This window comes from Brachyistius frenatus, unplaced genomic scaffold (assembly GCF_029030835.1).
Source record: "Brachyistius frenatus isolate BFR_SWC_R1_liver_20210118 unplaced genomic scaffold, ASM2903083v1 Contig_150, whole genome shotgun sequence".
NCBI lineage: Eukaryota > Metazoa > Chordata > Actinopteri > Embiotocidae > Brachyistius > Brachyistius frenatus.
In genome coordinates, this window is record NW_027210749.1 from 160,001 (window position 1) to 170,066 (window position 10,066).

The window sequence follows — 10,066 nt, forward strand, 5'->3', positions numbered from 1 at the left end:
GCTGCACTTTGACTTTGCTAATCAATTTGTAATTTTAAGTGGTGTTTTGTTTTTTGTTTTTTTTAAATCGGTGTATTTTAATCACATATGAACCACAAGAAAAGAAGAAAAAAGAAAAAGGAGGGAGGGGTTGCCGGTACCTCAGAAATTCAAAATGTGCACGTCCAGGTCACCATAACTCATAACAGCACTTATCATCCACAAAGAAAGTCCTTTTTTTCAAGCAAATAAAACGGTTAAAACTCTTCGTTGCACCTTATTTTCTTCGTCTTTGCTGACTTTCAATTCAAGTATCTTTGATTTGTCGACTGTCGGTTGAAAAATGAAGACGTCTCGTTTTTAGGACGTTTTCAATTCAGGTTTTTTTGGTGTTTTTTTTGCATTTTGACGCCTGAATGATTAATTGGGGGGAAAATATCTCAGATAAATCGATAATCGTCCCGGCCTCTCTCACCTCTTGGCCTCCTCCAGGTGACACAGGTACTCGTAGGCCATGTTCTGCTGCCGCCGCTCGTCCATCTCCTCGGCCGTGAGACGCTCCACGGCGTCCAGGACCGCTGCACACACACACACACACACACACACACACACACACACACACACACACACACACACACACACACACACAGAAACACACTTTAACAAGGGAACGAATGGAAAACGAGACACTTTTGGATGTCAGAGAGAATCTGATGTTTTTCACAGTTGCATAAGCAGAGAGGGGAAAAAAACCAACCTTTTCCATCCAGTCCCGGTTTGTTTAGTCATCAGTGCAGCCGGTTAACATGAGATCAGTGTGTTTTTTTATGTGTGTGTCACTGCCACGCTTATTCATCCGACTGAGAGCAGTGGACCTTTTTTTTTTTTCTGGGGCGACTCCCGTGAGATTACGCAGGGTTTTTTTTCACCCCAAATTATGGAGAGGAGGGAGGGAGGAGGGGGGAGAGCAGAGGGAGAGGGGGGTACATAGAGGCCCCCCCTTTTTTAATTTTTAAAGCCTCCTGTCACATCTGAGGTGGGAGAGTGAAACCTGGGATGGGGGTGTGGGGGGGTCAGAGGGGACTTCCTCAGCAGGTTAAACGTGATTTTAAAGAATAGAAAAATGAAAACAGTGCCATAAAAAACATGTTTTTAAAAAAAACGTTGTCTCCCTGCATTTAACGGAGACGAAATAAAGTTGCAAAGTTTTATTGTAAAAATCGAAATAAAAGGTGGATAAAATCGTGTATTTTTAATTCAAAACTGGCCTCAAAACGATTCGGAAATAAAGATTCCTGGGCGGTGGTTGTTCATCAGAAAGGTGGTAAACGTCTTCTGTACGACTTCAAACAATAAATCATCTGGTTTTGTGATATTCGGGACCTCATTTATTCTGTAAAAACGTACTTGACGTGTTGAACGTGGCAAGTAAGACAATTAATAAAAGTAGTGTAAAAAAAAAAAGCAAGGCCTCTCCCTCTCCGCGATGCATTTATAAAAACGCGGAAGTCATAATTGGGCTGTGGAGCATGCTGTCAGAAAAATGCAGAAAAAAAAGAAGAAGAAAGTCCTGCCTGTGAACGTCTCGCGCACAAAACCCGACGCTTCGTGTTGTTCTGAGGTTCTGCTCGAGCTTCTGGACCGCGTGGAACCGGATGTTGTTGTGGACAAGAAGAAGAAGAAGAAGCAGCAGAAGAAGCCTCGTTTGGCATCTTCAAGGTGAGCAAGCAAGAGAAGTTACCAAAAAAAGAAAAGACTTACAGCCATATCTGGGCCGGAGTCCGTCCGTCTCCTCTGAAGCTGACATCCTCCTCTTCACGAGCTCTCCGCGCGCTCCACGCCTCGCTTCACTTTTTTGGGGAAAAAAAAATATTAAAAAATAGAGAAAGTTTAAACGCTCAAAACTCTCCGGAGCTGAGATGTGGAAAAAAAAAAAAAAAAAAAAATGAAAAAAAACCCTCGCCAGAGAAAGAGCGAGAGAAACCCGGGCAGGACCTTCCGGCCCTCGGCAACAGTTTGAGTTGAGACTTTTTTCTTCTTCTTCTTCAAACCTCACTGATGTCACTGGGTGTGTTCTTCCTAATCCTCAAAGTATGCGTTTCAGGAAACAGACTTTTCAGCAACAGCAACCTCCAGGCGGACTTCAACTAAGCACGCGCAGCGACCCCTGTCGTCCGCAGATATATAGCTCAGGGGTTTCCCCCCCAAGCTGAGGTCCGGGGACCTTCACAGGGATCACAACAACATGAGGAAGCGGTCCGGATTTTATGTCTCTTGTTTCCAAAAAAAAAACTTTTGTATAAGTTTTAGTATAATTTTAATTTGTATTTTGTTTGTTTGTTTATTTAGATGCCACTCTTCTTGGAGGTATTCAATAATTTACATAGTGGCAATACAAATATACTCTTTTATAATAATAAACAATAATAATGATGATAAACTTTATTTATTTTATTTGCAGCTCAAATTGCTTTACAGCAAAAAAATTATATGCAATGTTTCATATAAAAAAACACATATAAAGGAACATTTCAAAAATATAGAAAAGTAATAAATAAGAACAGAAAAAAAGGAAAAATTAAAAACGAATAGTTCAAATGTAAAATTTGCTAGAGCTTTTCTTATACAATACACAAACATAACACATCGTTTTACTAACCAAATAAAACTACGCAATTAACACAATTTTTAAATGACACAAACACAAAGAAAATACAAAAGACCGGCTCCGATTGAATCCACCATAATCAACTTCATAAATATCATTTAACATAAAGTTTAACATAAAAATATTATAAAATTGTGAGTTCGCATACGTCTTTTCTTTTTATTTCTTTGTTTCTTTTACATTTCTTGTTAAAGGCCCGGATGACTAATTGTTTATTTGTAAATATTGTAGTTGGCTGTGAAGACCTCCAAATGTCCTGTAAATAATCCCGCCGTTATTTACGATCATCTCTTTACGCCGAGATCAGGAACATCCTGTTTTGGTGCAACTAGGAGAAACTAGGGAACGACTGAAGGAGGCAGAAATATATCCATTATTTTATAATTAAGGTTTCATTTTTTGCCCCGTATGAATCATCAGTAAAGAGAACCGCCCTTTTTATTTTTGTTAATGTCATTTAAAATGTGTTACAGACAGAAAAAGTGCTCCTGTCGTATCCGTCAGTGTTTCACTTTATAAAGACGACTTCATGATCTTTAAAAAAAACGGAATAATTATGACGTTTTAAAAGCGGAGTCATCAAAACCACAGCATCAAATATATTCCACTCCTGTAATGTGTAAAAGATAAATACTATAACAGATCACCCGACAAGTATTTTGTAATAAAGGTCCAAGTGGTGTGATGTCACAGCGAAGCTGACCTTTGACCTTTTGGATATAAAAGGTCATCACTTGTTATTTTTTAACCTTTTCAAGATAGTTAAGGTGAAAGTTTGACGCTACGAATGAATGAATTTCTTATAGTTGTATGGCCGCAAATGTGGTTTTTTGAGGTCACGGTTGACCTTTGACCCCCCCCCCCAACACCTATTCACTTCCTCCTCGAAGTCCATGTCAACATTTTTGTTTTTCCTTTTGGGCCACATTTGAATTGACTTCCCTCGAGGACGCTTGTGAGACATTACGCTCTCATGTAAAACGGACGACATGTGGTTGCAGGGACCTTTGACCTTTGACCTCCAAAGTCATAACAGTTGTAGACCGTTAAAAAAAACAAAAAACAGGGCCGACAGGCAGGTTGGTGAAGAAGTGGACAGGTGGCAGGAACAAACAGGAAGCAGCTGCATTCATTGTTCTTAATGAGGAAAAGTAATAATAATAATAAACTTTATTTGGCTCGCACCTTTCATATAAGAAATGCAGCTCTAAGTGCTTTTACAGCAAGAAAATGACACGCAGTGTTTCACATATAAATGAAAATGAAATAAAATATAGAAAATAAATCAAAATGCATACAATTAAAAACAAATACAGTTAAAATAACAATGAAATAACGCGTCGGTCATCTTTTTTTTAAACACAAAGGAGTTACTACGTGACATCATTTCATTCCTTACCTGACAGCTATCAACTCACCTGAGAGCGACATGTTCCCCGATGTGATCTCGAAAGAAACCACTTTCTACATTTCCATTAATGTCTACCTTAAAAACAGCATAATTTACCTGTTGATATTACTTCTGTACTTTTAGTGTGTGTTTTTTGTGTGAAAGATTCATGAATTCATCGTGATGCTGTTTTTAATTTCTACACATTTAAAAAAAAAATTCAAATGAGCTCAAATCTGGTGAAATCAATCGTCTTAATCGACCTGACAGGAAGTCACGTGACCAGGTAATCAGCCGTGTGGAGACCAAATATTCAACCTGTTCATAAGTGAACTCAGAGTGATGAGTCGGTGTACTAACAGATGAAATAAAGATTGATTCATGCTGGTGGGTCCCCCCCCCCTCCCCTCCCCCCTTCCTCCCCCCCTCCCCTCCCTTCTCCTTTCCCTCCCCTCCACCCTCCCTCCTCCTCGTGCCTGCCCTCGTGCAGGACTCCCATGCACGGTCATCTCTCCGCGGCCTCCGGGGCGGGGCTTCCTGCATCGGTATAAGAAGAGGAGCCGGTCCGGTGGGTGGAGGGAGAGTCTCCTGTAGGACCTGCTGCCAGGATCTCCTCCTTCCTCCATTCTCCTTCCTCCTTCCTCCTCCTCCTCCTCCACCGGGACCAGCACCATGGACAGCTCCGCAGCGCTCCGCGGGCTGCTGCTCGTCTTCCTCCTGTCCGTCATGTGTCGCGGTCAGGCGTCACAGGAAGTGTCCGCCAAGGACCTCGGAGAGGAGAGACCGGAGACGGCTTCAGACCGAGAGCTGGTCGGTATATCTGGAGGGATGTGAGGGTGTTAGTTTGAGGAGGAAAGTCGGGAATCTGGAGTCAAAGTGGTGAAGATCGTTTACTAAAGTAGAGAAACAGCTCAAATACATATAAAAGAAACCTAGATTTTAGCTCTTAATATTTAACATAACAGAAGGGGGAAAGAAAAATGAGTTGCACATCGTCTGAATTTTTGTTTGTGTGTGTGTGCAGGCCTGTTAAATTCTTCTTTTTTTTCATTTAGATTTGATAAAACCAACAAAATGATCATGTTTTGAGTGCAACCTTGCAAAAAAGTTGCAGGAAATATAAAAAAAATAATGTTAAACTCATTAAGATATACAATTATTTTAAGAAATGTGCTCACTTTCACATTTTATTAAAGTTTTCATTACTGTTGTTTTCTAAGTGGATGTTGGTTGTTAAAGGGGAATTTATTTCTGCACTTCTGAACTCAAACAAAATGTTATTCTAACTTCATGGAGACGTCAAAGTTTCCAAAAACAACAAATTTGCTATTTCTAGCTGACATTTTGGGGGAAATGTAAATTAAAAAAAAGATGCTCAACACATGTAGAATATTTCAAATTTGATTAAAAATGTGCAACCACAAAAGCTTTAAATTCAAATTCATCTCACTCAGGATGTCACAGCTTCACTGAATGACTGATATTTTCTAAATTTAAAGAACCATATTTGAGAATTTAAGGTTATATTCAAAAGTTTCATATGTTGACATTACCTGCCATCTTTTTTTTTTTTTCAAATCAAAGGAAATAAAAAAGTCTAATTGTTGTTTTTCCTCTTCTGTGATCCATCTTTGCTGAGCAGGTGGAAGCTCTGGAGGTTCTTCTGGGCCGGATGCGCAGTCGGGGTTCTTCCCCTGAGAAACGAGGGAGCATCCCGCTGGTAACGCCGCCATGACATTCATTAGAAGCAGCTCCGACGGTGTAACTTAAGTCGTTTATGAAACGAGTCATTATCCCGCGTTGCGTTCATCACTCCACCGCTTGTTTAATTAAAGACCGTTAAGATACCTGCCGCTAATTAAAAGATAACGAGAAAAAATGTCAACAGCAGCGTTTCGCTCAGGCGCAATTACAGACCGGTCGCGACTCCAGATCAGCTGAAGGGAAGGGGGAAATTAAAGGACTACAAAATCCTTTCAAAACTCCTCGGTGGAAATAAATCAGCCTGCAGGCACAGATTTCATTATTTTACAGAAAAAACACGCTTGTTCTCTTTTCTTTTCTGTTGAGCTAACATTAATATTAATAAAGAATATTAGAACAATTCATCAGAGTAAATGAAGTAGTTTAAAGGTCTGTGTTTGCTTCATTATTCAGGGATGAAAAAAAAAATCGAATATCCTGCCTGACAGCGATGAACCTGCCAGACTTCATTGGGATTTTTGCCGTTTTTACAACATATTACAGTCGTACTAATGCTTGTAGTTATTTATACTTATTGGATGCACATTAACTCCGCACCCCCGTGTCCTGCTCTCCTCAGTGCGGGATGGGCGACCGCTGTGCCATGAGGTTCGGGCCTCGCATCGGGAAGCTCTGCGACTGTGGACGAGGAGCCAACTGCAACTCCTACCTGCTCAAATGCATCTGAGGCCAAATACAGAAGACTTTTTATTTTTAATTTTTCACTTCTGCAGGACCAAGCATCCAGTCGGCAGGCTGCACAACTTCCACAGAACCAAATCAACCTCCCCATCACCGTCCGAGTCTAATACCATCGTTTATATTTGTTATGCATTGTTGTTGTTGTTGCTGTTGTTGTTGTTGTCGTCTGAGGAGAAGCAAAGATTTTCTATTGCTGACATTCCTGATGACGTTCTTTAGCATGTGAATGTTTCACATTCAATAAACAGATGTGTCAACGTATATTTTTGTCATTTTATTTTACTCAGTTCACTCAGTTTTTACAGGACTTCAGGGATTTTATGTTTTAATTGAAATATTACTTTGGGATTTGATCAAAATAAAAGAATTATAAAAAAAAACATGAATCTAAAACAATATAAATGCTTTAATTCAAATCAAATATGATTTGGGGGACATGAGCTGGTTTCAAACTGACAAAAAAAAAAAGTGACTTAATTTGACTTTAAAAAAAGTGAAATGTATAAAAAGATTACTTACTTAAACTTGATTTGTTTTTGACTCCACTTTCTGTTTTCCCCTGCAACATTTCCACTTCTTAAAATGCAGCTTTACAATCAAACACAAAACCGTTGACTTGTTTTTTACATTGGAGATGAGACATTGTTGTTTGCATAATTTTGATGTCTGCACAGCCCTTATTACATCATACAGGAAGTGTTCTCAGCTGGAAGGACAGCACTGTGAAAAATTAGAGCTCATCTGGCGCTGCAGCTGCTCGTATGCCACCGGAAAAAGAAAAGGGTTTCGGATCACTGTTGAAGACCAGCTACTTACACACAAGAAATAGATCTTTTTTAAGGACGGAGCGTCTTTTTTTTGTGTGTTTCAAGACGACACAAACACAAAAAGTTTATAAACCGGCAAATAGGATTAAAAACCAGCCTGGAAAATGTAAAGTACAGACACAGTGTTTTGGTTCAATACAGTTTTGACATGTTGTATTTTGTAATTATTAGAGTAATTAAAAAAAAAAAAAAAAAATTAATGGTTTGAATCTGTTTTCTGTTCGTTATTTTTTAGTTGGATGTTTCCTCTTTTATTTTGAAAGTCTCCTTCCTGGTTTGTCTGCTCCCTGTGCTCACCTGTGGTCCTCCCTGTCCATGCCACGCCCACCTCACCTGCTTTCACTTTCCTAATCAGCCCCAGCTGCTGTCATTCAACAATCAATCACCCTGACAGTCTTCATTCCCTCTCTGTCGGTCCATTGTGTTCTCTGTTTCACCAGCGCATCGGTTTCTGTTCCCAGGATCACTTCCTTCTGTGAATATTCTGCTGTATTTGTATGAAATATGAGAAAACTAAGAAGAAGGAGTGACTTTAGCTAACAACACCGAGATAACTGATGGACACATTTTATTCACTTTGGATTTGATGAGAGAAGTTGAATGGGAGTCTATGGAGCCGGAGGCTTTTTGGAGACGACCTCTAGTGGCACTCGCTGGTATTGCAGCTGAAGACACTTCTGGATCGGAACCATTTTTCAGAACCAGAAACTACTTTTATATCCAGTCAATGGTCGGAACTCAAAATGTTCTATAAACCTCGAGTTCACGAGTTGTGACGTGTTTGCTGACGTTCACAGAAAGTCGGAGGTCGTGGAAGTTCATGCTTGGTTGCATGTTAAGCTAATATATTGTAATTTCAGTCACGTAGAGTTTGTCTTCGTAACTTAGATAACAACCTACGTCTGAGGAAAATGTTGATCTCTCTAACGGCCTCGTCTTTCCTCCTGTGTGTCTCCCTGCATTACGTTACCCTGCCTGTTAGCTTGCTAAACTGTTAGCCTCTCTCTGGCTTGACGGTTTCCACGTTTCTGTTGCCTAGCAGCCGTATTTTTACAACTTAACCCACTTGAACGGCGAGCACGCTATGCACATGACTTCCCACGTTGTTACCCACGAGCTCACGAGTTAAGTTTGAACGCAGAATAAGACCAAAACAATGAGCTAATAGAGGCTTAAAAGCTGCAGAGATGGTGAGAGTTCAAAAATGAGCCTAATTTTATTTTATAACTTTTAATTTCTATGATTTTGTTTTGGTCAGAGGTCACATCAAATTATTTTCTCCAGCAAAAAGTGAGTATTAAACCATGCGTCATAAATTGTCCTGCGGTGAGTTTTGTGACCATAAATCTACTTTTCAAATGAAGATGTTGAAATCCTTCCAAAAGGTCAGAAAACAGACGTCGTCGCAGGTGCTTTGACTTTTTTTTAATGGAAACCACCCGCCGGGTCGCAACCGCATCGGGTCGGAGCCGCCTGCAGGACGCTTATAAAAGGACAAATTTATTCACAAGGGAACGTAAACAAACACGAGTCAGCACGAGAGCTCAACATTCAAGGAGGTCGACTCAAAAGCCGAGAAAATGTTTTTTAATTTCATCAAACTGAGCTGGAATTATTTTAGAAGTTGACCTTTCTTGAATTTTTCCTCTTCAGTCTTTCAGCATCTCAACACCCCACTGATTCACACATTTAAACCCCAGCTCTTGATGAATTGAGTCCATTCATAGTGTATTTTGTTTTTTGCTGTATTTAGAAATGAATGCAAGACATCCATCTGGGACAAAAGCCACTTATTCCAAATATAATAACAATTTTAAAAAAAAGCCTGCAGCCAACAGATACAATGCTTTCCATTTGAGTTTTAATCTGCAGACTCGTAAAAGACCGAGTAGCTCATTTAAAAAAAGGTCCCGTGGCTTCTTCTTCTTCTGGCTTTGGGGAAGAGATAGGAAACGAAACAGCTGAGTGATGTTTCCTTCCTTCAAACGCCTGAAGCAATTTAACCGGAAATAAAAAACAAGTCAATAGTGGATAAAAAAAAATTAAAAAAAAGTGTCATCCTTGCTAAATCCTGCCCAGCTCCAGTTTCAGTCCTCAATAAGTGGATTTAATGGCGATATATATATTTATATGTAGTTTAATATTTACATTAAGATAGGTGTGAAATTTAACAATATAACACTAGGCAGAATATACACAGTATAATCTCTAGAGATAAGATCAAATAAGACTTTATTAATTGCACAGTGGGGAAATTTAGTCATCACAGCAACATAGAAACACAGTTAGGAAGAAAAAAATGTGCACAAAATGAGAAAAAATTACAAATATGTATACAATAAAATAAGATAGATAAAAAGAGTTTTTTTATTCAAAAAAAAACCAAGTAAGACCAATAAATAAATAAAACTTCAAAGGAGTATTGCACCTTTTTTAGAATTCATATTTTTGGATTCATGATGGTCAATCAAGTGTCAAAGATCGATTCAGTATAATCTGCAGTACCACCGAGCGCCACTAGAGGTCGGCTCCAAAAAGCCACCATTGACTCCCATTCAACTTCTCTTCAAATACAAAGCCCATCATTTTTTTTCGACAATCATGGTGTCATCCGCTAAAGTCGCTCCTTCTTATTCGTTTTCCATCCAAAAATAATCCTCAAAAAGTCTGTTTGATTGACAGACCTGTTGGTTTCCATCATAGGTGGGCGGAGCATAGTGTCCTCAAGATTTTCCAATCAGATCCAGTCAGATCCAG

The 10,066-nt window shown here is 39.4% G+C and overlaps 2 protein-coding genes across 4 annotated transcripts in view; one reads left to right on the plus strand and one right to left on the minus strand.

The window, feature by feature from the left end:
- Positions 1-2,076, minus strand: part of iqgap1 (IQ motif containing GTPase activating protein 1) — a 44,416-nt gene extending 42,340 nt beyond the window's left edge. For 2 of the 3 annotated variants that reach the window (XM_069715966.1, XM_069715965.1), the window contains exons 1-2: positions 1,741-2,076; positions 455-557 (exon numbers count right to left, since the gene is read on the minus strand). In XM_069715966.1, coding sequence (XP_069572067.1) covers positions 455-557; positions 1,741-1,786 — 149 coding nt within the window. In that variant the 5' untranslated portion in view covers positions 1,787-2,076. Of the gene's footprint in view, positions 1-454; positions 886-1,740 lie in introns of those variants that run through there. The other variant, XM_069715967.1, reaches the window with a different exon arrangement.
- cartl (cocaine- and amphetamine-regulated transcript-like) lies at positions 1,661-6,734 on the plus strand. The gene is made up of 4 exons (XM_069715983.1): positions 1,661-1,698; positions 4,528-4,847; positions 5,680-5,757; positions 6,361-6,734. The coding sequence occupies exons 2-4, from the start codon at positions 4,710-4,712 to the stop codon at positions 6,466-6,468; spliced, it is 324 nt and encodes a 107-aa protein (XP_069572084.1). The 5' UTR covers positions 1,661-1,698; positions 4,528-4,709; the 3' UTR covers positions 6,469-6,734.
- The last annotated feature ends 3,332 nt before the right edge of the window (positions 6,735-10,066 follow it).

Coding starts and splice junctions, on each gene's coding strand:
- cartl (XM_069715983.1), top strand. CDS start 4,710: ATGGACAGCTCCGCAGCGCTCCGCGGGCTGCTGCTCGTCTTCCTCCTG. Junction 4,848..5,679: donor CGGCTTCAGACCGAGAGCTG/GTCGGTATATCT, acceptor TTTGCTGAGCAG/GTGGAAGCTCTGGAGGTTCT. Junction 5,758..6,360: donor AACGAGGGAGCATCCCGCTG/GTAACGCCGCCA, acceptor TGCTCTCCTCAG/TGCGGGATGGGCGACCGCTG.